The sequence below is a fragment of the Ceratotherium simum genome, chromosome 1 (genome assembly GCF_057802395.1).
Source record: "Ceratotherium simum simum isolate JZ-2026a chromosome 1, ASM5780239v1, whole genome shotgun sequence".
Classification (NCBI taxonomy): domain Eukaryota; kingdom Metazoa; phylum Chordata; class Mammalia; order Perissodactyla; family Rhinocerotidae; genus Ceratotherium; species Ceratotherium simum.
This window is the reverse complement of record NC_141900.1, coordinates 104152591-104179993: the sequence shown is the minus strand read 5'-3', so window position 1 is coordinate 104179993 and position 27403 is coordinate 104152591. Positions and strand designations below refer to the sequence as shown.

The 27403-nt window shown below is 58.1% G+C and overlaps 2 protein-coding genes across 7 annotated transcripts; one reads left to right on the top strand and one right to left on the bottom strand.

The window, feature by feature from the left end:
- Positions 1-219: 219 nt before the first annotated feature.
- On the bottom strand, positions 220-17151 carry ABCB8 (ATP binding cassette subfamily B member 8). 6 transcript variants are annotated; one of them, XM_087433026.1, is made up of 17 exons: positions 16969-17146; positions 12892-13204; positions 12356-12511; positions 12187-12281; positions 11938-12043; positions 11039-11200; positions 10861-10946; positions 10647-10744; positions 10120-10225; positions 7315-7383; positions 6697-6730; positions 6333-6469; positions 6062-6156; positions 5778-5911; positions 4802-4949; positions 3131-3381; positions 220-2401 (listed from the first exon to the last, which is right to left on the bottom strand). In XM_087433026.1, exons 1-17 carry the CDS (start codon positions 17061-17063, stop codon positions 2276-2278), a joined length of 2211 nt encoding a protein of 736 aa, XP_087289152.1. In that variant the 5' UTR covers positions 17064-17146; the 3' UTR covers positions 220-2275. The 6 variants fall into 6 exon arrangements, with proteins under 6 accessions (XP_087289152.1, XP_087289144.1, XP_087289149.1 ...); XM_087433018.1 differs by having other exon boundaries at positions 12892-13364; positions 16969-17099; XM_087433023.1 differs by having other exon boundaries at positions 12892-13358; positions 16969-17083.
- Positions 17152-17284: 133 nt separating this feature from the next.
- On the top strand, positions 17285-27296 carry ATG9B (autophagy related 9B). The gene is made up of 15 exons (XM_004430617.3): positions 17285-18827; positions 19255-20065; positions 20233-20276; positions 20452-20516; positions 20712-20873; positions 21401-21542; positions 23261-24015; positions 24172-24325; positions 24517-24696; positions 25277-25516; positions 25668-25801; positions 25973-26069; positions 26261-26384; positions 26470-26611; positions 26776-27296. Exons 2-14 carry the CDS (start codon positions 19516-19518, stop codon positions 26595-26597), a joined length of 2775 nt encoding a protein of 924 aa, XP_004430674.1. The 5' UTR covers positions 17285-18827; positions 19255-19515; the 3' UTR covers positions 26598-26611; positions 26776-27296.
- Positions 27297-27403: the final 107 nt, after the last annotated feature.

The window sequence follows — 27403 nt, the reverse complement described above, 5'->3', positions numbered from 1 at the left end:
CACAAAGCATTTTGTGGGGATGGCCGCCAGGTTCCCATTGGGCTCTTGGCCGTCGGTGGAAGAAAGGTAGTTTGCCAACTGAACATCACACGGTGCTGCAACCACCCATCCCCATCTGTCCTGCAAGACTAGAGGCTTCACGGACAGGGACGTCCTCGTCCCCATTGCAGGTGTGGCAGCACATGGCAAGTGCTTAATGAACACATATTCTGGGCAGGATGAGTGGATGACACAGTTTATTGCACAGATGTGACCACCTTCTGAGGCTGTGGCATGGTGACTTATAAGTACTTTACCACAGGTTATCCCATTTAAACTCTTAAAACAAGCTTTCGAGATGAAGCACAGCCGGGCTTACGATCCCCGTTGACTAGCTGTGGGAGTCAGGGTCAAGGTTAAGGCTCCAAGGCCAGTGTGCAGCTCCTGGCCTTCCCGCTCAGGGCTCGCCATGGATCTCCCTACTTTCCTTGGGGGGAGGCAGGATTCAGAGAGGCCACCCTGAAGACGTAAGGAGAGACCTAGAATCTGGTGCCGGGTGTCTCGGGCAGCCTGAGGCTGGGCTGGAGCTTGCCTTGGCCGGCTCTCCCTTCAGGGTGGGGCCAGGCAGGCCAGTGTGGACTTGGCTGGGGAGCTGAGGCCTGCTCTTGGTTGCACTAGGGGTGTGTTTAGTGGCAAAGCAACTCGGAGCCAGCCCGCGCTCGGCTTCCTGGGCTGTGGCTGCCCTGGGATGTGACCTCTGATCAGTCAAGAAGTGGGGCACCAAACCAGAGCGGCCATGGGCCTGGGATATTTCAGGTGGTTTGTCCCAAAGTAGCATCTGGTCCCAAACCACACCCAGAACTGGCTGCGGGGTCTTTCACCCCTAGCTCCTGCACTCACACCTCTCTTCCAGGTTCATCTTGCACACAGCTGCCGCCCCCCCTGAAACACAGCATCACTCTTCTGTGCCACAGGATAAATACAAAATGCTTGGCTGGCCTCGAAGGTCCGGCACAGGCAAACCCTCTTCCCCACCCTAGGGAGCAGAGCTCAGTGGAGTCCTCAGCCTGGACATGGCTGTTGTGGGGGGAAGGTCTCCCGGTGGGAAGTGACATGGGCAGAACTAGGGCAGGAGAGGCACCTGGCTCTAAAAGTCCATGAGGAGGGCTGGTGGGAAACCCTGGCTGCTCCCAGGTCCTTAGAATCTGAAGAGAATCCAGGCCCGCCTCAGTCATAGCTTAAGGGCCACAGACTCATGCCGCATGGGCACGTGGCCTGTCCTCTTTCAAGGTGAGGCTCAGGTCCCACCTTCTCCTGCTCTGGCAGTAACCACTCCTTCTTAGACTGAGTGTATTTTGTCAGCCTGAGGGGCTAAGCATTAACGGCTCTCTAGTGGTTTGGTGACTGTTGGCACCATATGCCCTGTGGCTGGAGTCTGGGGTGTGTGTCAGCTCCTTCTCTGTACAGCTGGGTGTCCTCCCGTAGAAGTAGGGCTGTGCACAATCTCACCGGGTGACAGACTCGAGGTGCGCAGGGCTGGGGCAGTGGTAAGATGGCCAGACTGGCTGGGAGCTCCTCGTGGGACCGTCCACAGTGCACCCACCCCTCCCAACCCTCCCCAAGGGTGGGTGTGCGTGTGTGTTAGTCATCTGTCCCATTTGGATGGGGGGAGGGCAAAATCGAGCAAAAGCTCTGTGTTAATGGAGCAGGGAGAAGGAAGGGAAGTTGCTCTGAGGAAGGGGACCATGGGTTTGAGGGGTTGGCACAAGGGGTGGACTCCTTCTCCTAGGGCCCAGAGAAGCAGTGGGGATGGAGCAGTGTCGGGGGTCAGTCTAGGAAAGCGAGGTCCTGGCATGGGTGTGGGGAAGACCCTAGTCTGAATTCCCATACCCCTCCGACACTGATTTGTAAAATTCCCCACAGCTGCGGGGACACTAGGCTGTCAGGTGGAGTGGGGACTCGGCGGGGTTTCTGAGAGGGGTGGGGAGGGTCTGGGCAAAAACAGAGAACAGAGCAGGGCCCAGGGAACTCTGGCTCCTCCCCTCTGCAGCCCAATGACTCTGTGGCTCTGGCAGGAGGCATGCAGCCTGGCAGCCAGAGGGGGAGTGGATGGGAGCAGTCCCAACCTCCCCCCAGCCCAGTGCTCGGCGGGTTTTATTGTGAGCAGGGGAGCGGTGGCGGCAGCCCACACCCAGCACCTGGCCCTCCCGGGGGCTCAGGCCCTGTGAGCTCCCCGAGCCGAGCGCCAGCCCTGGGCGCTAACGCTCAGCAGCAACCGGACCTCAGAGGGCGGCTCTCAGGACTTGGGGTGGCGGTTCCTGGGACCTCGGGGCATCTCAGGAGGCGGGGCATCCAGGGCCTGTCTCCGGATGAGCTCTGCGTAGAGCCCGCCTTTCTTCAGGAGCTCTTCATGGGTCCCCACCTGGAGAGGGCAAGGAGAGGCAGATGGTCACCCCAACCTGGCTCCGAGTTCAGAGCCCTAGGAGAGCTGGCTTCTAATCAGCCATTGGGCTCACCATCACCTAAGCCAATGTCCCTTCTGGGGGCAGTGAAACCATAGCACTGTTGGTTACAGATTGCCACAGGCACGTCTGTATTTGTAAGTGCCAACTCCCTGCTTAGCTGGCTTTTGGATGAGCATCTGAGTCCTCCTGTCTCCCTTACAGAGCCCAGAGACCCTGACTCAGGGATCAGTGCCCCTCTCAAACCCCCTCACCTTTGGCTTGAACAAGTGGCTAGGAGGCTGAGAGCCAGCTCCACGCAGCCTCCCAGCCCTGCTGCAGACCCAGCCTCTGGGGTGCTGCTCCTGGCTGGTCCCTGATCAGGGTCCCTGGTGCTGCCTCTTCTGCACCTCAGCCCCGTCCCCCCAGCACCGTACACTTCTCTGAGTACACCTCCCTTGGATTCCGGGAGCTATGGTGCAGTTCTACTACCCTCAGGGGACCGAGGCAGAACCTGGAGCCCTGAGAGGCCAGGGCTCATCTAAGGGCAGGAACTCCTGAATCCACATGGGGTGCTGCTTCCAGAATATGGCCCCACGCCCCCAGGGCCAGGCCAGACCCTCACACAGCTCAGCTGGGCCACACATTCCACTGTGTCCATGGCTGAAGCTGTCCCAACCCACCAACCTGCTCCCCGGACCCCAGCTGACCTCGCAGACATGGCCGTGGGCCATGACGACGATGCGGTGGGCCCCACGGACGGTGCTGAGCCGGTGGGCGATGACCAGGACAGTGCGGCCAGCGCTGGCGTGGTCCAGGGCCTCCTGCACAACCCGCTCGGACTCTGAGTCCAGCGCGCTGGTCGCCTCATCCAGGATCAGCACCGCGGGCTGCTTGATGAGGGCGCGGGCAATGGCCAGGCGCTGCTTCTGGCCACCAGACAGGGTTGCGCCCCGCTCACCTGGGGAGGAAGGGGACAGGGCAGGGACCTGAAGCAACCCTCAGCTCTGCACTTGGGGGTGGCCTTGCAAAGGGGCAGCAGGGCTGCTGGGGACTTCCCATCTGACCCCTCAGGGTCCTCTCCGGCACTGCCCCCATTCAGCCTGCCTCTCTGAGGGCAGGGCTGACGCCCGTCAGCATCTCAATCCCACATCCCTGTGCAAATGCATGCACACTCACACGAGATGACAGGAGTCGTGCACACGGCAGGGCTCAGTGCACCTGGAGGAGTCACCGAGTGCCCCTCCCGCACCATGACAGGGTCTCAGATCCATGATGGGCCCCACCCCTGCACTGGCCCTGCAGCTCCAGCCACCTTCTCCTGGCCTCCCAGGTCTCTGCTGCTGAGGGGACACCCAGGACCCAGATGTGGGCTCCTGGAGTCTGATGACAGCATGGTGGGATTCAAAGCCCACCACCCCGGCATTCTGGGAAGACCACACATGGGATCTGAAATGCCCACAGAGAACAGCAAAGGTGGCAGCCTTTGGCTGTCAGCCAAAAAGAGCCTCAAGGTGACAGGAGTCCCAGAGCAGTGAGGGCACTGAAGCCCTAGAGAAGGCTGGGAGCTTGCTGGGGTCAGAGGCACAAGGAAAGTGCTGCCCAGGAGAGGTGTGGGCACGGCTCCTCCACTCGGGGCTGTGGAACCTGAGCAGCGGGTGAAAGCAGCTGGATCAGTAACAGAACATGAAGGATAGCTAACGACAGTGGTGGCGCTGCTTGGAAGGCAACTCAGCTAGACTGAGGCCTAAGTTTCAAGAAGAGTTGAAAACCCCAGATATGCCTGCACCTTGAGATGTGCCAGAACATTCTGCAAAAGAGCCAAGAGACTCTGGATGATAACATGGCCGCAAAGGTTGAAAACAAGACCTCTGAGATAAACGCACAAAGCTGCAAACTGCAATGTGAATATTCTAGTGTGATGTGACAAGATTTCAATGTTCCAGAACCACCAGAACCCTCTCCTGGGTAAGTCAGGAGACTTAACCAAATCAATCCCTCTGGAAAACAAGCGGGGAAACATCTTTACATTAAAGAATAAAAGAACAGGAATGAAACAGGCGCCAGAAGGATAAACAATCACTAGGAGATAACACCCCATTGCTTCTGGTTGGGTCTTGGGACGCAGAGGCCCCTGGTAAGCTCTGAAGATTCCCAACATCAGGACTACTTGTGTCCCTAGCCAGGTCCTATAATTGCCTTCCCTGTCACATTCCTGTCTCTGCAGCCTGCTTGTGCCTGAACCACATGGGCCTGGACTCCCCTGTCCCCACAGAACCATCTCTGTCCCCCGCAGCCACGGTTCAGGTCTGGTCTTCCCGGATCCCAGCCTCATACTGTGGGCCCTGCAGCCCTGAGCAGGATGCTGTCCCTGGACTCACCAACTATGGTGTTGTAGCCCTCAGGGAAGCTGGTGATGAACTCGTGGGCATTGGCTTCCTGGGCGGCCGCGTAAACCTCTTCATCAGAAGCATCCAGCTTCCCAAAACGGATGTTCTCCATGATCGTTGTTCCGAACAGGACTGGCTCCTGGGGCGGGGGTGGGAGTGTCCACAGGAAACATTCTGACTTTGCCCCAAATCCCCAAGGGGCATGTCACGAGAGGCTATTTTGGCCAGACCGGGAGGGCAGGTCGGGGCAGTTCAAAGTTACAGGTTGAATGAGGACAGAGAAGTCCATCAAAGCGGGGAGAGGCCGAGCTGCCCGCAGGGCACGGAGCCCCTCAGGAGCGGGAATGGGAAGGTGGCTGGGAGAGCAAGGCCAGCTAGCCTGGCAGAGCCCCTCCTCTCTGGAGAGATGGGGAGGGAGTGGGTGGTGGCTACCCCTCGTCGGGGGTAAGGGTGCCCTCTTTATCCACACCCAGGGGTGGGGGACGACCTTCACTGGGAGGTGCCGCCTCAGGCAGAGGGAAAGTGGTGGGGCTGAGGGCTTCAGGGTGGGGCCACGGGGCTTCACTGAGTGGGTGGGTGGGCCACCAGCAGTCCCCAGCAACCCTGCGTGGGCGTCTCTAGACCTTTTGGACACTACGGGCCTGTCAGTGAACTGAGGGATCCTACAACGGCCATGTCACCCCTGCCTACTTGGACCGCTTTATTCAAGGAAGAGAGGTCCCGTCCTGAGATGACGGCAGAGCTTCAGTGGCCTGGGACATGGAGGCCTCAGACCCCGACGAATGCTGGGGAAGAAGTGAAGGAGGCCAGAGTGCCCTCGAGAGCAGGGGATGATGGGTGGGAAGGAGCTGCAAGGACTGAGAGAGACGCAGGGCCCCAGGGAGGAAGGGGAGAGGGGCTGGGTGGAAGTTAAAGTCACACTTCCTGGGTGACCCCGCGGGGTGAGGAAGGCCTCTTCTCTCCGCACCTGGCTGATAAAGCCGATGACTTGGCCCCGGAGCCACGAGGGGTCCAGCGTGCGCAGGTCCCACCCGTCCAGCGTCACCCTGCCCTCCGTGGGGTCGTAGAAGCGCTCAAGCAGGGAAGCCACGGTGGTCTTTCCTGGGGAATTGGGGAGACAGGCCAGTCAGGGAGGGGGCAGGAGTCTCTGGAGATTGTGCCAGGAGACAGGGACCCCTCCTCCCTCCCCACTCTGAGTGCCCCCCATGGGAAGGAAAGTCACAGGGTGGGAGGGTGGCAGGTTCCTCTTACCTCCCCCAGACTGGCCCACGAGGGCCACGATCTTGCCAGGGGGCAGAGTGAGGGTGAAGTCTTTGAGCACCTGGAAACCGGGGCGGCAGGGGTAACTGGGAAGAGCCAAGAGACCCCCCAGTCAGATCAGGTTCCCGGCCCCTTGTTGCCCTGGTCTCTCCTGAAGTCTCACTGTACCCCCGAGGGAGAGACACCCACCCACAGGTCCCAGCCAGGCCCTCTCCCATCCTTAGCCCAGAGAACTACCCCGTGCCTGCCTGCTGACGCTGACCTGAAGCAGACGTTGTGAAATGTGATGGACCCGTGCAGCTGCTCCCTGGGCACGCAGCAGCCCCCGGACAGCGGGATGCTGGGGCTCAGAGTCATGTACTCGAAGACCCGGGCGCCCGCGCTGAGCCCCCGCACCACCTGGGGAGGGGATTTCATCTGCGGTGAGGAAGGAGTGGGGTCCGAGGAAACGGGTGGCAGCACAGCAGCATCTTTGGACTCTCACATGGCAGGCAGTGGGAGGGGCTTGTGGGGTCCCCTCTGCCTGACACCTAGTGCCCGCAGCACACAAGTGACGTCAGTGGTGACAGGACTCCAGCCCAGATCCGGTGTCCACACCCCGGGACCCACCCCTGGCTACCACTCACCTGACCAAACAGGACAGAGAGGTTGGCCATGGACCTGCGAGGGGGAGGAGAGAAGGGTCGAGAGGGTGGGCCCAAGAAGAGCCTGGGAGAAGGGGGTGCCAGAGGTCAAGGTCTGGGTCTCAGCTGCTTGGGGGCATGTTGGGTGAAGCAAGGACACAGGTGACCTCGAGCCAAACGCAGAGAATGCTCCTGAAATCTGGGGTCAAGAACCCTGGGATCTAGCAGTACTGGGAGGACCACTGGCAAGTCGCCTCTCCTTTCGGAGCCGCGTCCTCTCTGTGGCCGGATGAGGCTGACAGCTGTCGGCTCCCTCCGAACTGGGGCTCCAGGGAGGAGATAGGTGCGGAAAGCAGGCACAGGGCTAGGAAGGGTCGGATTCCACGCTGCCTGCAGCCTGCAGGGCAGAGGCCAGCTCCCCACACGGGGATGGTACCACCGCCCGTCAACAGAGGTCAGGGCTGGGAGGCCGCGAGGGGAGGTCAGATCTAGCGCTATCGACTTCTGGGGGAAGCAAGGACTAGTTAAGGTGGAAAAGGGATGTGAATCTTCTCAGAGAAAGAACAGAAGGAGGGGCACCCTAAAACAAAATCCCCAGAAGGCAGTTTATTGTGGGCTTGCCTGTGTGATGGTGCGAGTGTGTATCTGTCTAGACAGCGGGTCGCCTCCTCTGTCGTGCGGGGCTGTCGGCTGTGGGCAGGAAGGTGAGTCACTGCTCCTTAGTCACCAGCCCCTGACTGGCCCGGCCGGCCTGTGACAGTGTGTACGTCTGTGGTTGTGTGTGCAGGTCCTTCTCGAAGAAGAGGGAAGACTGACTCCCCAGCAATCTCACTTCTTCCAGCTCCAGGGGTGGGGTGGGGGAGTGGGAGGGGGTAGGAGGGAGAAGCCTGCAGGAAATGGTTCTGGCAGGCTCAGAGCCATCAGCACTTGCCAAAGGGAGTAGGGGAGGCATCGAGCAAGGAAGAGCCAGGACAGCAAGTTATCTGTTGATGAGAAGGGAGAGCATTCTCCACAAAGATCTGGAAGCCATTAGGGCCTGGCAGAGGTGCTGCGTAGCAACCGAAAACTAGGTGCATGTGACTCGTTGGTGTGCGATGACCTTGCTCTCAGAGACGGCTCAGAGGCAGGCCCTGGCAATCTGCAAGGCCTGGCGGGGGCAGCCCATTCCCAGTGGGGCCCAGACCCCAATGTGGATGAGGCAGCCTGGCCCTGACTGTGCTTTGGGCACCTCTGCATCTCCTCTGGGGCCCCAGGGCCACCAAAAAGAACACCTAGGATGGGGTCTGAAGGTTAAGGCTGCTTGAAGGCCAGGCAGGGCCGCCTCCCTCCCCTCCCACGCTCCTCTGCTGGACCCCAGGAGGAAACACGCCAGCTTCTTCAATAAATGAGACCCAGCTCCTCCAAGGTGGGTGGTGAGGAATCTCCACGTGGTGAGGGGCCCCCACAAGGCTGGGCCCAGGCTGTGGCTGTGGGAGCAGCCTTGTCTAGCGGCCTGAGAGGACAGTACAGATGAACGCCCTGGGCTGCCTGTGTCTGTCATAAAGCTCTGCTAACTGGCCAGGCAGTGCAGTGGGGAGGAAAGGAAGGGTCTACTTAGGCCATAAAGGGGAGGGGACCCAGGGAAGGCAAGTCTTGGAGAGGAGGGCCAGGCCCGGGGGGTGCTGGGAGGGAGGCTTTTCCACTGATGCCCCATGGAGGGCCTTGAGGTGACTGTATAAAGGGAGCCAGTGGGATTCCTGTGGGTCCTCAGAACTACGACTAGAGGCCAAAGCTTGGCCTGGGGTCAGCACTGGGGGAGGGGCAGCAGGGGGAGCTCCCAAGTCCTGTCTCTATGACAGTCAGAGCTTCTCAGTTCCAAGGCCACCAGGGAACAGTTCCTGGGCTGGAGGAGGGATGAGGCCGCCCAGGACCAGAGAGGGTCTGAACGGGGCCAGATTAGGAAGCACTGGGCAGAAATGCAGCTGAGGATGGTGCTCGTGCGGCTGCAGAAATGGGTGGAATTTCGTCTCTGTGGAATGCTGTGTTTGGGGGCAGAAAGGGAGTCTCTTCTACCTGCCTGTCTCGGGGTTAGCTCTGTTCTACACGGGACAGTAAGGCCGAGGCTGAGGGAGTCTGTAAGAAACGGCTGACACACACAGGCATGCCACAAAGCAGAGCCAGGACACCAGGACGCTCAGGAGCAGCGGGCAGGGACACAGAGGGGTGTCTATGTGATGTTCTGTTTTCTTCATGTGGTTGGTAGTCACACAGGTCTTCGCTCTTCAATTATTTATCCTAACCTGCATGTATCTTGTATGTATTTTGATATGCATGGTGTGTGGGGGAGGACAAAGTGAAGAGAGATGGCAGAAGGAACTGCTAGTGTTTAGCTTGGAAGAGACAGGAAAGGGGAGGCCCGTCAGCCAAGAGCTCCGGGCTGCTCGCGGGCAGATGGGCCAGTGGGACAGGCAGAGTTCAGAGCAGTGGACACAGGGAGCTATGGGGAGGGGCGTGCGTGGCAGAGGGGAAGCCTCTTGTCCTGGGAAGTTAGGCAGAGGACAGTAGGCCAGCTCTTGAAAAGCATGTCAAAGATGGTCTATACATACAGGGAATCTTAGCCTTAAAAAGGAAGGAAATTCTGACACCTGCTATGACATGGAGGAACCTGGAAGACATGCTAAGTGAAATAAGTCAATCACAAAAGGACAAATATTGTATGCTTCCACTCATATGAGGTACCCAGAGTCGTCAAATTCACAGAGACAGAAAGCAGAATGGTGGTTGCCAGGGGCTGGGGGAGGGGAAATGGGGGGGGGTTAGTGTTTAATGGGGACAGAATTTCTGTTTTGCAAGATGAAAAAGTTCTGCAGATGGATGGTGGTGATGGCTGCACAACAATGTAGGTATACATAATGCTACTAAAATATACAGTTTAAAATGGCTAAGATGGTAAATTTTATGTTATGCGTATTTACCACTGTTTAAAAAAAAAAAGCTTGTCAAGGAAACTCCTGAATTGTTTGGAAGGCTGAGGATGATAACTGCATTTCTTTTTTTTTTTTGGTGAGGAAGACTGGCCATGAGTTAACATCCGTTGCCAATCTTCCTCTTTTTTGCATATGGGACACCACCACAGCACGGCTTGATGAGAAGTGTGTACCGCACCTGGGATCCGAACCCGTGAACCCTGGGCCACTGAAGCGAAGTGTGCGAACTTAACCACTAGGCCACTGCGTCAGCCCTGGTAACTGCGTTTCAGAGTGTAGAGTCAGTGAATTAGGCTGGAGGGGGCTGCTGGGAGATTGAGGGGGCTCCCTCTCCCCAGCCCTGTGCTTCACTGGGGCATCTGGGCAGGCCTGGGGCTATGCAGCAGTCCCCAGAGCGGGCCGGCATGCCCTGCCCCTTGACCCAGCAGGGCTCCTTAGGAATAGGAACAGCCCCACTCACCTCTGCACTGTCTGGGAGGCCACCAGGAAGGACATGAGGTCTCCCCCCGTCAGCTGCTGTCCAGCCACGAGGGAGCCCCCAATAAACAGGGTGCCCAGGACCATGCCTGCATGGGGAAGGGGACAGGTGGTCAGGATGGAAGCAGCTAGGGGCAGAGGACAGAGCCGGCCCAGGTGTTAGTGCCCAGCTCCAGTCCCTGCTGGGCTCCAACTGACTGGAATTTCGGGAAGTCCCTGGAACAGTCTCTGCCTTTGTTTCCTCATTTGGAAATGAGTGTTGGGGGGCACCTCCATGGCTTCCTCCTGGGCGGCCTGGCAGCATGCTACACACACTCAGTTGTGACATCAGGCCCACCTTCCCATGGCCTGCCCGTGTTAGCAGCCTCAGGCGCGGTGCCCTTGACAGATGACGTCTGAAGCAGTGGGGAGGGTTGCCCCTCACCTGCCCCACTGGGACCTGTCCTTCGCTCCTTCAAGCTCAGCCCCAGCCACGACCCAGGTCCCCCAGGCGGGGACTTGCTCACTCACAGTTGAAGGCGATGTTGGAGAGCCCTTGGAACATGGCGATGCCTCTGCCCAGCTCCTCTGCCTTACAGCGGGACCCCTCCAGCTCTGCGCCGTAGCGTCTGGGTACAGAGGCCAAGCCCAGCCCTGAAGGAGTAGCTGGGTCGGGGTGCAGGGCGGGTGGGGGTGAGTTCGGGGAGCCCCCCTGCTTTGTGCTCCAGCCCCACCCAGGACTCACTCCTCCTCCCGCTGCTCCATGGCGAAGGCTCGCACGGTCCGAACGTTGCCCAGGGCCTCATCCGCTATGCCTGTTGCCCTGGCGATCTGCAAGGAGACAGGGAGACAGGGAGCAAGGCTGGAGACGGGGAGGAGTGACAGCGGAGTGCGGGGCAGAAGACGGGCGGGAATTCTGGTACCTGTTCCTGACACTGGCGAGATAACTTTCGGAGAGCTGAGCCCATGAGGGTGCCCACTCCCATCAGGGCGGGCGTGGCCACCATCAGCAGCATCGTGAGGCGCGGGGACAGCATGGACAGGGACACCAGGCAGCCAGCCACCTGGGTGCAGCTTCGCAGCCCCTGGGGCAGGGAAAGACAGCTGTCTGGCAGCAGCACGACGACCGGGGGGACTTCACCAAGGGTCGGCTGGCCACGGCTCTACACTCACAAGGCCAAGGCCACAGGTCTGACCCCTGGGAGACCAACTGGCAGTCCACCAGTCACAGAATGTAACCCTTTTTTGACCAGCAGGCAAGAAAGGGCTGGGAGAGGATGTCTATGGACCACGGCATCCTTCCCTTAGACAAATCCCAGGTTGCTTCCTTTTGCTCTAGAAACTGAACACAAGAGAGTCGCACGGGGCTGCTGCTCAGGCACTGCCACGGGCCACTGTCTGCACAACCCAGCAGCCACAGCGACAAAGCACGTTGATGAGGAGCAGACGTCAGGAATCCAGCAAAAAGTCGGCGCTCTTTCTCCTTGCCAGTGCGCCAGGCGTTCTGGGGGCAAGGCAGGCCCGGCTGATTTTGCTCTTGGCAAGCCGAGCCAGGAAGGCTGTTGTCTGAGTCCTTGGGAAGGTTTTCCGGGGAGGTAGGATTCCAGAACAGGAGAGAAACGGCCTGTCCTGACCTTGAATGCTGCCGTGGCGCCTCCCTTCTGTGAACTTCCCTGCTCCCTCACCCATGCCCTCACCAGACAGCAGACTTCTCGCTTCGGTGTGAGCCTCGGCTCGGAGCCCAACAGCAAGGTGGGGCAGGGCTGGCCTGGTGTGTCACACTGGGAGTGTGTGTGTGTACAGGGGGACCTGGGGCACTGACCTGGGAGATGACAAGTTTGAAGGATGATTTAAATTCCTGCACGTCAGTTGTCAATCGGCTCACCAGCTGCCCTGTCTTTTTTGCATCAAAGAAAGCAATGTCTTGTCTGGTGGAGGGACACAGGGGCAGTAGGTGGAGAAAAGAGGGAGACATTACTTCAGGATGAGGCCCCCCCCAGACATTGACCTGGACCCCCTGGGGGCCCATCAGTCACCCACCCCACACCCTGCACCCCGAAGCTAGCCGTACCGGAGCAGGTTGCTGAAGAGGGCCCTCCGCATGTCCACGGCCATGCGCTCGCCGATGCGGGACAGTAGGACGAGGTACCCGAAGGTCAGCAGTCCCTGAGAGAGGCCGGGCACTCAGCGGCGCTGGGGTGGCTCCTCTGGGTGCCCCCAGGCCCTCCCTCCTGCTGTACCTGGATGCCATAGAGGATGAGCAGGTTTGTGCTGAGGTTCCGGGACTCAGTCAGGAAGCTGCCCACGTGGTCCCTCGTGTACTTGGCCACGATCTCCACCAGCTGGCCCAGGAGCAGGGGGATCTGCACATTCACCAGTGCTGCACCCAGTGCCAGCTAGGGGGTGGGGAACAGACGTTTAGTGGGGGGCCATACTCTTCCCCATCCCTGGCCCCAACCTTGGCCCTTCCTCTCCTGCTGCTATCCATGCTTTGGCTGCTCCAGTGCCTCTCAGCTAAAGTCAGGCTGCCAGCCCCTGGGGACCCCTGCACCCTGTACCCCCAGCCACCCTGTGCAGGTTCTCCTGGTGGCCCTTGGCCCCTGATCCCTAAGCCAACCAGCCCTGCTGCTTCCTGAGGTCTCCTCTGAGACTCGGCGGGGCAGGAAAGCTGTCCCTATGCAGCTCTGGCTCGGGCTTCTGCAACCCCCTGGCTGGATCCTTCCCTGTCCCTGGTGCGTGTGTGGGGGACGGGGCGGGGCGAGGGGGAAGATCTCACCACAATGGCTACCCCCAGGACCAGCAGGTGGGGGCGCAGAAACTGCCAGAAGAGCTTCCAGTTAAAGTGGGACTCCGTGACATAGGGTCTGGAGCAGGCAGGAGGGGCCTCTTCTGCCTCACACAGTGCCACAAGGCAGAGGCGGGGGCACTTACTCAGCACCACGGGGCCCAGGAGGACGCCCCCAACCCAGCGCCAGGCAGAGGGGCTTTGGCTGGGAGCTGGGGGTGCTCGAGGGAGGCGGGCCCGGAGCTGGGACCGCAGCTGGGCCACAGCCCTGAGGAGGTAGGAGCTGTGGTGGCCATCAGGGCACCTGCAGGGAGAGAATGGCATTGATGGCTTGAGGTCCCGACTTTTCATCAAGTGAACGATGAACCAGCCGAGCTCTGGGCTGAGCCCTCTGGAGAGCAGCATTTCCTCTTCCATCTGGCCCCGCACTGCCTTTCTCAGGGCTGTTCTTAGGCAACCTGTTTCTGAGACAGACACACACAGGGAAAGTAGCTGAGGAATGAGACAACAGCCTGTAATCACGTCTTCACAGTGTTCTCCCCGTGCCACCATCTCCCAGACAGCTGGGCCTCTCGGCCTCCAGAGGCACCCCTGGGTCGGCGCTCTTTCTGATCACAGCAGAGCTGGAGGCACTTTAGACAGCAGCTAGTCCCCAGCACACTTTAAGAGACAAGGATGCAGAGGTCCTGGGTGAACACGGCTCAGAGAGGTAAGAGAGGGAGAGCTCCTGGCCTGCGCCCAGCCATGGCCCCCACCTCACCGAGTTAGCAGTCTGCAGCATTTGATCCTCGCCTCCCTGACAGGGAGATGCCGTTATTCTGACTTGATAGATGAAAAATCAAGTGGGGCTGAGAGAGCTGAAATAATCTGTCCCCAAGCAGCAGAACTGGGACAAGAGGGGAACCCTGCTGTCTGATTCCAGAATCCAGGCTCGCTCTAGTCTGCCATGTGTGCTAAGGCTATGTGTGGCAGGGCCAGGACCGGACCCAAGTCTTCTGACCACGGGTCAATGCTTATTGCACCCCACACCCTGGCTCCTCCCAGGCCTCAAGAGCTTATGTGATGACATATGGAGGGAGAGGGCAACACACTCCCTCTCTATCAGCTGAAGGAAGAAAAAGAAATAAAAACCTAAATAACATATCTTGTCATCTCAGATAGGCCAAGGTCACCTTCTCTTTCCTGCAGTTTCCATATCTATAGATGGCAATGCAGGGTTGCATGCCTACTGTGTGCCAGGGCTCTGCTATGAGGCCCAGGGAACAGGAGGCGAACAAGACAGACCCAGTAACTACCTGCATGGTGGTTCTGCTTTAGTGGGGGGACAAACAGCTAACCACAAAGCTTGCTGAGTGCAGAGAGAGGGGAACCAACTGCAGGGCACTTAGAGAACACAGAGCAGTCGTTCTTCCTGTCTGAGGGAGTTGGGAAAGGCCTTCCTGATGAGACCTGAGGGCAATGGGAAGGAGCTGGCCAAGTGAAGGTGGGAGGGATAAAGGCAGGAGAGCTCTAGGCAGAGGGGAAGCATGTTTTGAGTGCCTGCAGGTAAGAAAGAATGGAACAGTGTCAGGAACAGAATAGTGGAAGCCTGGCACACAGGAAGGGAGAGGGGACATGAGGCCTGGGGGCGGGGGCAGTCATTACAGTCCTTAAAAAACACCTGGACTTTAGGGGGCAACGAGGACCATGCACGGTTTTTAGGCTGGGGAGTGACAATCAGATTTGCATTTTAAAGATCACAGCAGAAGGGAGTGGCTGGAGAGGGACAGGACTGGCTACAGGGAGTCTGTTAGAAGTTGTCTGGCAGAGAGTAATGGTGGGATGCCAAGACCCAAGTGAGATTACTGATGGGAAGGGCTTTTAACAAAAGAATAGAGAGAGAGGCTTTTCCTTGACTATATGGTCTTTCATATTCCCAGACCCTCATAACCGCAGGCCTCACCTCATCCGTCCCTTGCTTCCAGGAGGCCTGGCTTCTTGCCACCTCTGTGTTATGCCTCCCCTTAGCCCATTCCACCTGCCTGGTTTTTATGTCGTTTCCCACTGTGTACTTTACGTCTATCCTAAATTTTAGACAGAGAAACTCACCCTCCTCCTGCCCCATGTAACCGTCCAATTTCCCCATTAGACTCTAGGTTCCTTCAGAGCAGGAAGCTCCATCTTATCCACCACTGTGTCCCCAGCACCTAGCTGAGCTCTGGTATATAACAGATGTGCAGCAAATGGTTGGTTGTTGAGTGCACGTCCTCATGAGAAACGCAGAACAGTCTGGCCAGACTCATTAATGCAGTGTTTGCAAAGGTTTAGACTCACTGAGGCCAAGAGTAAAAAATACATTTTACATTGTGATGCAGTACAATGAAGGTATATATGTCACACAAAATTGAAATGCTTCACAAAACAATACCTTCCCTCGTTTTTTCAACATGTATTCCATTACATGCACTTTTTTTTGTGTGTGTGTGAGGAAGATCAGCCCTCAGCTAACATCCATCCTAATCCTCCTCTTTTTGCTGAGGAAGACCGGCTCTGAGCTAACATCTATTGCCAATCCTCCTCCTTTTTCTCCCCAAAGCCCCAGTAGATAGTTGTATGTCATAGTTGCACGTCCTTCTAGTTGCTGTATGTGGGACGTGGCCTCAGCATGGCCGGAGAAGCGGTGCGTCGGTGCGTGCCCGGTTCCGAACCTGGGGCCGCCAGTAGCTGAGTGCGAGCACTTAACCGCTAAACCACGCCTACATGCACTTTTAAATTAAAGGGTTTAAACCCACTAAGTTCATTTTTTTTTTGTGAGGAGGACTAGCCCTGAGCTAACATCTGATAACATCTGCTGCCAATCCTCCCTTTTTCCTTGAGGAAGATTGGTCCTGAGCTAACATACCTGGCACTAACATCCGTGGCCATCTTCCTCCACCCTATATGGGACGGCGCCACAGCACGGCTTAACAAGCAGTGCGTCAGTGCGCACCCAGGATCCGAACCTCGGAACCCCCGGCCTTGGAGCGCGCGCACTCAACCGCTTGCGCCACCAGGCGGGCCACCACTAAGTTCATTTTATGATCTATTGTGTTGACTTGCACGTTTGAAAAACACTGCACTAATGACCACACAAATACTTGAATATCATTTTGTGTCTTTCCTTGGGTTTCTCTCTGGTTTAAATAATATCAACACCCTCACTCTTTTCCGAAGGACTGTTTTTAAATCGTTTAATAATTTACCATGGCCACTTTCCAGCTTCTCTCATCTTATGCAAACTAAGCCTCTAGGCAGGGGTTGGTCACTGCCAAGAACCGGCGGATGAACTCCCAGCACCGGGACTTCCAGTTCCAGCTCGGCCCAACTCTTGCCCTCCATCCATCATACCGGCTTTCCAGAGACACACGTCCACACCTACCCGCCCCTGCGAATCTGCTGCCTGCCTGGCCCTCAGGTTATTCACTCCAGGAGGAGAAGGGAATCAGTCGTTTCTCAGAAAGCATTCACATTGGAGTCGCAGTTTCAGGGTCCTTGTTCGTTTCCCATCTGTCTCTCTCTCTTTGGACCAACGTGTGTAGAGCGAACACACAAGAACACACATGTAGCGTTACTAGATTGACTATCTCTGCTGAAAGTATCCAGATCTAGGAACCACTTTTGTTCAGCTCACTCTGAATGTTGGGAGCACCACCAACAATAAATGTCTCTGGACACGAATAATTTTTGTCCAAATCGCCAGACCAATTCCAAGGAGGTCGGGCGCCTTGAACGGCGAACAAAGGCTCCACACCTTTGCAGCATGGCGCCCCCTGGTGGGGAGTAGAAACTGGGCGTGGTCACCGACCCAGAGCGTCCCCTCTGTTCAGCCCACACGCAGATACGGACGCGCTGAGCCTCCGGATGGCACCTGGGTCGTCACTATAAATAATTGAGGCCAGTCCCCCAGGGAGTGACATTCCATCCCGAGGCGTGCGGGCCTACAACTCCCAGCAGGCCTCGCGCGAGCCCCGGACTACATCTCCCGACGGGTCCCACGCCCTGCCGACCGGTCAATGGCTCGCGCTCCCCCGTACATTCGTCCCTTTTTACCTGACGGCCGAGAATGTCTGGAAGCAGAAGGGTAGTAGCGGCCTGCCTGGGACAGGGCCGCCCCGAATCCCAACCCGAAATAAGTGCACCAACATGATGGGGCGAGAGAACAGGAACCGCCAGCAACGGCAGTTTCACCCTCATCCCACTGAGGGCTCCATGTTGGCTCCGGCCCCCATCCCGGCAACCCCCTCGCGCCTCGGCGATAATTGGCGGAAAGAGGCAATCTCGTTCCATGCTGCGATTGGAGAAAACCTTGTCAACCCTCCTCCTTCCGGAACTGTGATTGGAGAAAACCGCGTGCCCGCCCGCCCCCCAGCTCTGGGCGGGGCGGAGCAGGATGGGGCACTGCCTTCCGCCAGCAGTTCGGGTCCACTGTGGGGAGGTGTTTCGAGGGGATGCATAGTCCGTCCTCAACCCCGGGGTATCCATAGCAACGCGTCAGCCGCTGACCTCGGGATCACTCTCCTGTGGGTGCTCCTGGCGGACTCTAAATGTTCCGGGGTCTCTAGGGAGTGTAGAGCGCTGATTCTGCGGGACGAAGGGAGAAAAATTGGCTGAGGAGTTTTTTCAAAACACGTGCGCTTGCCTTGTCACCCACTCCGCTCTCGCAGGCGGGTCAGAGCTCCGGGGACGGCAGCCAGGTGTATTTGGGAAAAAACTCCCCTGGTGATTCTGATAAGCTCCCCCTACTCAACGATTGAGAACCACTGGTACGGAGGTCCTGTAGCTTGTCAAGGCGCGACCTCAGATCCGTCTCTCCCAGATACCTTCCTCTCCGCGGTCAGGCTGACTTGCTTAAGGCTCCCACCGCACAGCTCTTGCACCTCTGCTTAGCGCTTATTTATTTCTTCTGCGTAATTGTTTACATAGCTGCCTCCCCTACTGGGCTGTGAATTCTTTTTGGGTAGTGGCTCTGTCTCGTTCATCAGTCCCCGTTTCCCCTCCAAATGCCTGGCAGGGAAAAGTGCCCTTAATAATAAGTTGACTTCAATTGGGGGTGGTAGTAGGGAGGCTGTCAATCAATCTGGGGCGGAACTGGGTAGGAAAATGTGCCAGGATTAGTTTGAGGTCGGGCTGGGTGTATGGGGAGGGTGTATGGGAGAGGTGCTAATACGAGTATGGTGGAATATCCGGGTGAGTGAAGTTGGGGAGCGAACAGGTGAAACCCCACATAACCCATCTTGACAGATGTCTCAGAGAGATCATGGGAATTTCCTAGCCCTTCTGCAATGTGGGATTTCATTTTGGGCACTAGAATGCTACTTCTAGAAGGGGTGAATCTTGTTTTAGCTCTGCCTCCTGCTCAGGGATAAAACTATGCAAGTTGTGAGCTACTATGACAATTCCCCTCCCGGGAAGGAGGCACAGAAGGAGGAAAACAGCCCTGTCTAGACTCAAACTTTATGGACAATTCCATGATTGCCTCCACATTCCTCCAATGAAAATCTGGGAAGCACTCTGCACCTCTCTCCATTTCATAGAGACTGGCCCCTACGGCAGCCCTTGGACTTAAGCCCTGGGGCCCCTGACACCTGGGTGGCTGAGTCAGCTCCTCAGGAATGGGCTTCATTAGGAAACCTGGTGACTCAGGGCCTCAAGAATGGCGTTGGACAAGCCACCAAACCAGCTGCCTGGGCTTCCTCCTTCTATTCGTCATTGAGGTGGCAACAAGCAACTCAGCTCATCCCTGGTACCCAAATTCTCCTTCCAAATTCTGGACCCTCAGCCCTCTGCTAGGTCAGCCCTGATGCTTCTCAGGGGGCCTCAGAAACTGGATCCGGACTTGGGGGAGAAGGTTTCGGGGTTCAAGAAGATAAGTAAAGAATGGAACTTCCAAGGAACCTCACTTTTCTACCGTAAGCACTAAAAACCGCTTCTCACATCCAAGATAGCTGCCTCCCCTTTCTTCACTTCCTTCCTCTCCTCAGTTTCCCCCAACCTGGCTGCAAAGTCAGGCCATCTCCGCTCCTCCCTTCCTTAGTACCGTCAGGCAAACAAAACATGCAGTCTTTTCTTTCTTTTTATTTTTGGTTTTAAAGCATTTCTCTGTTGATCACTGCGTGTGTGTGTGTGTGTGTGTGTGTGTGTGTGTGTGTGTAGGGAGGGGAGACAAGATTTTAAGAAATCAGATTTAACATCTTAGCCCCATAATCCTATAATCATTTGATAGGATTTTCTTTTTGCTTTTGTTATTTTGGCTGCTCCTCTCTGGCCTCCCCTTTAAATCCGCTGGAGGTCTGAAGATGGGACAATAGATGTCTCCTCTGGTCTGCTTCTCTTTAGCTCCTGCCTCTCCAGCTGTCACCGCTCCCAGGCACGGAGGCGGGGCCCTGAGAGGTTTGGCCGAAGGTTGCCCTAGAAGGGGTGTGAGTGGTCTGGTCAGACAGGTGACTGTGAGCTGGGATGCCTGAGACCTGCCCCCACTGAGTCACTGTGCTGTTGTTGTCACCATCTTTGTTGAAGTCCCTGCTCAGCAACCCAGACCTCTGTGGAAACAGCAGCAGCTCCCATCCTTCCAAGCTTTCAGGAGAAGCCACCGGCCTGATGGTGAGGCGAATGGGCTGGCGGGGGAGCAAGGGGCAGTGGGGGCAGTGGGGAGACCTGGGGCCTGGATCAGTGCCCCTCCTCCCCACGCCACTGCCTCCTCTTCCTCCTCCTCTGTGTCGGGGGCCTCGTGGAGGGAGGGTCTCCATCTTCTCTCTGTCTCCTGCCCCTCACACAAGAAGCTCCCATTCCTCAGTTCCCCCTCTGGTGCTGGGGCCCCCCTGCCCAGCGGTGCAGGGCCCAGGGATCTTTCAGCATCGCCACAGTGCCCTCCCCACCCCAGCCACCCCCTCAACACAGGCATGGCCTGCGACGATACCCAGCTCTGCTCCCCCCTCCTGGGGTTCCCACTCCATGCTACCCTTGGCATCGGTGACGCCCCCTCCCACACACCGATGCCCCCAGGACCCTCCTGGGCTGCGGATAGGCCCTCTGATCCCTGAGCAGGATTATGAGCGGCTGGAGGACTGTGACCCTGATGGGTCCCAACATTCACCCCTCCATGAGGAGGAGCAGCAGCCCCTGCTTCACGTGCCTGAAGGGCTCCGAGGTGGGTGTGTAAGTGTGGGGCTGTGTGTGGAGGGAGTGGGTTGGGGAGGGCCTGGGGGCTCCAGGGCTTCCTCCAGGCTGGGCCTCTGGCAGCTGGTTGAGGGCATGGAGAACTGATCACTCAGGTGAGAGCAATTCCCAATGCTGCCCCCTCCCCTCTGTGCCCAGGATCCTGGCACCACATCCAGAACCTGGACAGCTTCTTCACCAAGATATCCTTTGTGCTCGGCCTGGCAGCGGTGGCATGGGAGGGCCCCTCGGGGCTGGGGCGGTTCTCGGCAGGGAGACTGAGGTTGCACTGGGTTGGGGCCTTGTTGGAGGAGTGAGGGAAGGCGTCCTCAGGAAAGGCCCCTCAGGCTTCAGGCTTATTTCTTGACGCGCTGCCACATCTACAGCTACCACCAGAGGAATGGCTTCACCTGTATCCTGCTGGAGGACGTCTTCCAGCTGGGGTGAGATGCTTGTCCCGGACCCCAGACTCTTCCTCATGCTTCCTCAGTAGTGCTTGCTGCTTCTAGTCCACTCAGTGCCTCCACAAACAGCCCAGGGGCTCGGCGGGGTGGGGAGGACACCGGGCTGGCCTGGATGCTGGGGCAGGACCCTGCCAGCCCTCGGGCCTGATCACTGCACCCCCTGCTACCCCCCAGACAATTCGTTTTCATTGTTACCTTCACCACATTCCTCCTTCACTGCGTGGATTACAATGTTCTCTTCGCCAACCAACCAAATAACCAGACAAGACCTGGGCTGCTCCACAGCAAAGTGACCTTGTCTGATGCCATCCTGCCCTCGTCCCAGTGTGCCCAGCGGTGAGTGACAGCCGGTGGAGGGATGGGGGTAGATGAGCAGACAAGAGCCCCCCACCCCCTTGTCCCTTGTTCTAGATCAGCAGTTCTCCAAAGTTTTGGTCTTAGGACACCTTTAATATGCTTGAAATTGATTGAGAACCCCTGAGAGCTTTTGTTGATGAGATCATCTCTCCATTCACCTTATTAGAGGGTGAAGCTGAGAATGCTTTAGAACAGGAGCGTGCCCAAGCACACGTTCTGTTGGCCGTCAGTGTGACGTCATGTAGCCTCTGGAAAACTCCACTGGACACTTGTGAGAGAATGAGAGTGAGAGCGGCAGAAAACCTTAGTATTATTTGAAAAAAGTTTTCAGACACTTGTAAGGGTCTTGGGGCCCCCAGGGCCCATGCTTTGAGAACCGCTGGTCTAGCTGGATCCCCCTCTCTATGACTTTACCATCACTCCCCAAGTCTGGCCTCCCTCTCTATTGGGCTCCCACTTTCTCTCTGCTCTGTCTTCCTCTCTTTTGTCTGTCCCACCCAACACAGGATCCGCTCCAGCCCCCTGCTGGTCTTCCTGTTGATCCTGGCTGTGGCCTTCTGGCTGTTCCAGCTGCTGCGCTCAGTCTGCAACCTCTTCAGCTACTGGGACATCCAGGTGTTTTACAGGGAGGCCCTGCATATCCCCCCGGTGAGCTGGGTGGGCGTGTCTGTGGAGGGTGCATGTCAGGGGGCAGAGGACAGAAGAGGAGTGAGGGCTGTACAGACAGAAGGACCCACTGGAAAGAGGGCAGAAGGCCTCACTGATACCCACCTTAGGCCCTGAATAATGTTAGGAGGTGGAGTTCCACTCTTATAAAACACGGTCCTTGGGGCTGGCCCCTTGGCCTAGTGGTTAAGTTTGGCGTGCTGTGACTTGGTGGCCCAGGTTCGGTTCCCAGGCTCAGACCTACACCACTTGTCAGCAGCCAGGCTGTGGTAGCGACTCACATACAAAATAGAGGAAGATTGGCACAGATGTTAGCTCAGGGCAAATCTTCCTCAGCAAATCAATCAATCAATCAATCATTCAATCAATCAATCATGGTCCTTACCTAGTGGGGCTTAGTTGATTGAGAGAGGTTGTAGAAGATGATTGACAGTCACAGGCTTGTGGTACAAACAATGGGTATTCAGAGGAAGGGCAGTCATCCGGCTTTACAGAGCAGGAGGAATTGGGGTTGGGCTGAGAAGGGCAGTGGGAGGCATTCCAAGCCCAGATGCAGCATAGGAAGTGAGGAAGCAGTGATGATCAGTGGGCAGCAGTGAGGAGAGGGGCCCAGCAGCCTGCAGCTGAGTGTTCAGGCCCTGGTGGGCAATCCCACCCCACTTTATGGCCTCGCCCTCCATTGCAGTAAGCTGCTGCGTGGGCCCCTTCACTGTCCCTGGTCACGCTTTACCCTTTCCTCCCTGTCTTGCTCACTCTCCTCGCTCTGTTCCTAAGTTCTGTCTTTAAGGCACAGCTCAAAGGCTACCTTCTGCAGACAGCTTCCCTTGCTCTCCTCAGAAGTCCAGAGCCCTCTGCACAGCTCTCCTGCACAGCAAAGGGGAGAGGGTCTAGAAAGGCCCCTTTGAGTAGGGAGCACAAGGCAGAGCACAGGGAGGAGCTGGACCACTCCTCCTCCAGGAGGCTGCTGGCCCTTCTCTTTCTCCTTCTCCCTTCTTTTCCCTCCTCCCCTATTCCTTCCAGGGGAAGGGGAGACTCCGGGATGGATTGGAGATGCTGGCCTGGAGGGACTTGACTAAGCTGGACTGGGGAAGCTGGGTGAAACTGGGCTCAAATGAGGTTTGCAGATGAGATCCAAATGAGCTCTGACCGCACCCCCTGGGATGCGGACATGGCCCGTGTCTTAGGAAGGTCAATCTGGTGATGGAGTGGGATGGGGCTGGGGGTCTCAAAGCATGCTGAGGCAGAAGGTGGTGAGGCTTCTGGGCCTGCCTTGGCTGGCACCCTTGGGCCAGGAAAGAGAGGTGCCCGTTAACCTGTGGCTGTTCAGTGTCTTCTCCATGTAGGGCTGCCGGGGGCTCAGGCAAATCTGCTCCCCCTGAGCTGAGATCAAATTCCTGAGAGTTTAATTTATGAGGTGTCGCTGGGAAGCATATGACTCACGGCCTCAGCAGTGGCAGGGACATGAGGAACACAATTCAGAAGAAGATGAAAGGAAATAGGAAGTGCCCCTTGTTAGTGACAAAGTTAGCGGAGGGCAAGAGAGGGCAGACAGCGAAAGGAGACAGTTTTCATGCCTGAGGGACACTGGGGGAGGAAGGGGGGAGGGGGCGCTGGGAGATGCAGCTTTGGTCGCGGTGAGTTTAGGCACCACCGTGCAGAGACATCCAGGTCGCTGGCGCTCACCCGCCCCCTCTCCACAGGAGGAGCTCAGCTCGGTGCCCTGGGCGGAGGTGCAGTCCCGCCTCCTGGCGCTGCAGAGGAGCGGGGGGCTGTGCGTGCAGCCGCGGCCGCTGACCGAGCTGGACGTCCACCACCGCATCCTGCGCTACACCAACTACCTGGTGGCGCTGGCCAATAAGGGCCTGCTGCCGGCCCGCGGCGCGCTGCCCTGGGGAGGCAGTGTGGCCTTCCTCAGCCGCGGCCTGGCGCTCAACGTCGACCTGCTCCTCTTCCGCGGGCCCTTCTCGCTCTTCCGCGGGGGCTGGGAGCTACCCGATGCCTACAAGCGCAGCGACCAGCGGGGCGCCCTGGCCGCGCACTGGCGGCGCACGGTGCTGCTGCTGGCCGCCGTGAACCTCGCCCTGAGCCCGCTGGTGCTGGCCTGGCAGGTGCTGCACGCCTTCTACAGCCACGTGGAGCTGCTGCGGCGCAAGCCGGGCGCGCTGGGGGCGCGCCGCTGGTCCCGCCTGGCTCGCCTGCAGCTGCGCCACTTCAATGAGCTGCCGCACGAGCTGCGCGCGCGCCTGGCCCGCGCCTACCGCCCCGCCGCCGCCTTCCTGCGCGCCGCCGCGCCTCCGGCGCCCCTGCTCGCGCTGCTGGCCCGCCAGCTCGTTTTCTTCGCTAGCGCGCTCTTCGCTGCGCTGCTGGTGCTCACCATCTACGACGAGGACGTGCTCGCCGTGGAGCACGTGCTCACCGCCATGACCGTGCTCGGGGTCACCGCCACCGTGGCCAGGTGCGTGCGACGGGAGAGGGACATTCCTCCGACCTGGGGCTGGGTCCCCTCGAATCGCTTCCCCTCCCACCGCCAGCGTCCCCTAGCCCTGCCTCCCATCCGCGCGCGCATCCTCCTAACCGCAAGACCCTTCTCCACCCGGATCCCGCCCTCTAGGTCTTTCATTCCGGATGAGCAGTGCCAGGGTCGTTCCCCACAGCTCCTGCTGCAGGCGGCTTTGGCTCACATGCATTACCTTCCGGAGGAGCCCGGCCCTGCCGGCAGGGTCAGCGCTTACCGGCAGATGGCGCGGCTGTTGCAGTACCGAGCGGTGAGGGCCCGAAGAGGACTGCGGAGTCACTCTGGGAGAGGGCATGACCCAAACTGGCTCGGGGCTGGCTATCCCGTGAGCCGAGAAGTGACTGGATTGGAGGTTTTCTGCCCTGGCAAGCGTCCCTGGGGGCCTCTTTGTCCTATCACGAGTGTGGCAACCTCTTCTCTCCCGCACCACTGCTGCCCCAGGTCTTGGTCCTGGAGGAGCTCCTGTCCCCTCTCCTCACCCCGATGTTTCTGCTCTTCTGGTTTCGCCCTCGTGCCCTGGAGATTATTGACTTTTTTCATCACTTCACTGTGGATGTGGCCGGAGTTGGTGACATCTGTTCCTTTGCCCTTATGGATGTGAAACGTCACGGCCACCCTCAGGTTAGAGCCCTTCCCTGGCTGTGTGTGGTTGTGGTTAAGTAGAGGTTTGCTTGCCTCACTCGAACCAGAGCTGGGTTCCACCCCCAGCTCCATCGCTTGTCACCTGTGACCTTGAGCTAGTCACTTCACTTCCCTGCGCCTTAGTGTCTTCATCTGTCAAATGAGGACAGTGACCGTGGCCAGTGAGCAGGGCTGTTGTGAGGATGACATGAGATGATGTGTGGAGAACCCTAACAGAGTTCCCGGCACATCTTAACGCCAGTAAATGGGAGTGAGGACCACCCGACAGGCTGAAAAACAGCTGGTCAGTGGATGGGGCTGGAGTAAGGGTGGGCTTCCCCACCAAGGCTGTCAGGCCAGCCCCAGGGTCCAGTGTGCAAAGGGCAAAACACTGAGTGCTCTCCGTGTCCCAGGGCTGGGTCTGAACTCTAGTCCTGCTCTGCTGCTGTATTTTTGGGTGATCTTGAGCAAGTCCTCGTGTGGCCTCCATTCTTTCTCCTGGAAAATGGGGCTGGTGTTTCCTGTTCCGCCTATGCCATAAGGCTCCCACTCAGCTATGAAGGACTGTCCTTGCTCTCAGTGGCTCTCAGCCGGACAGACAGAGGCCTCGCTGTCTCAGTGCGCGGAGGATGGAAAGACTGAGCTGTCCTTGATGAGGTTCTCCCTGGTGCATCCGCAATGGCGCCCCCCAGGGCACAGCTCCAAGTTCCTGGGGCACCTTCGGGGCCGGCTACAACAAGATGCAGCATCCTGGGGCACCACCTCGGTTCGCAGCTCCCCCACCCCCGGGGTGCTCAGTGACTCCTCCTCTTCACCTCTGGTGAGTCTTAGCCTGGCCTGCTCTTCTACTTCCCCCCACCCTCACCTTTTGTATTAATCTGCTCACTGGTCCAGCCTGCTCTCCTGCCTTCCCTAGACCTCCTCCCTCTCCTTCTGTCCTCTCTTCTGACCCCCTTTTCTCTTGCTACCAGCCAGAGGCCTTCCTGGCCAACCTCTTGGTGCACCCCCTCTTGTCCCCACGGGACCTGAGCCCCACAGCCCCCTGCCCAGCTGCAGCCACAGCCAGCCTCCTGGCCTCCATTTCCCACATTGCCCAGGACCCGAGGTGAGGGGTGGGGGTCTGAGATGCAGGGGAGCAGGGCTGGTGGGGCTGATCCTCCAGGAGGAGGGTGCAGGGGCACTGGGGATGACTAGGAAGGGGAGATCAAGCCTGGCACTCCCCGTGGGGTGCAGGGGGGAGGGGCATGCCTTTGATCTACTGAACTCTCTGTTCTAGCTGTGTGTCCTCAGGAGCCACTGGGGGCCAGAAGCTGGCCCAGCTCCCAGAGCTTGCTTCTGCTGAGATGAGTCTCCATGCCATCTACCTGCACCAGGTGAGTAGAGGGGTATGGAAAAGAGAAATGTGGGGAGAAAGTAGCTGAACCAAATGGATACTGAGGAGTGGGCTAAGGGAGTACCCAACAGGAGCTGGAGGAGGAGGTTTCAAAACTTGCACGTAGCCCAGGGGCTGGGCCTCGCACTGCGGGGCAGGAGGGAGCCCCTCATTCCTCTTCCTTCGATCTAGCTCCATCAGCAGCAGCAGCAGGAGCTGTGGGGTGAGGCTTCAGCCTCCTCCCTGTCCAGGCCCTGGTCCAGCCCCCCGCAGACACTCTCTCCTGATGAGGAGAAGCCATCCTGGTCAAGTGATGGTGAGGCATCAGAGTGTGCAGGGGACAGACCCTGGGTGGCCAGTGGGCGTCACGGCACTGCCCAGCTGATGGCTTCTCTCATCAGGCTCCAGTCCTGCCTCCAGCCCCAGACAGCAGTGGAGAACCCGGAGGACCCAGAATCTGTTCCCTGGAGGGTTTCAGGAAAACACAGACACCCAGAAGGAGCCTGGCCAGGCCCCTAGCACTGACTGAGAGGGCTCCTCTGGGTCAGTATTGTCTAATGGGGGCAGGGGTGAGGAACTGAATAGGAACTTGGGTGGAGCCAGACTTGGAGGGATGGGAACAGTGGTGGGAATTCAGCATGATGGGAATGGTCATCTCTGGAACCTAAACCCCTGGACTGCTTGCTACGAGCCTTCTCCTTCCCCAGGTTCCCTGGCTTCTCCAACCACAGGAGATCGGACGAGGTGGAGTGAATGACACACCGAGCCCTCTTTAGAGGCCCCCTGTGGACTATGGGCCCAAGGATGCTTTAGCTGGGCAGGACTTGGGGGTTAATGATGAACTCGCCCCAGAGTGCAGAGAAAGAGTAGAAGAGATGCCAAACGCATCTGGAAACAAGTCTTAATTCCCGCGTGGAGGGCCTAAGGGATACCTCCCATCTAGCTGTCCTGGAGCAGTTGCCTGGGAAGCAGTCTCCAAGTATCCTCAAGGCGGAGGGCAGGGCCAAGGTGGAGGCCAAACCAAATATAAGGAAAACAGTGAGGGACAGGATCTGAGAGGCAGTGGGTTCTTCAAGCTCGCCTGGCTTTCAGCTTCCCATGAGATTTATGGATGGGGGCGATGGGGACTTGTGAGGGGAAAGGCAGATGTTTTTGGAGTTCAGCGTAGGTGTGATGTCTGAGGAAGTTGGTGGACTCCTCATCCTGTCAGAAACACGCAGTAAAGGTTGCTCATGGCAGTGTCGCACATCTCTGTGACCTTAGTCTCGGGCATCCCCAATCCTGGCAGCTGAGGGCTGTACCTGCTTTTCAGTCAAGAGCAAGGGAGCACACAGG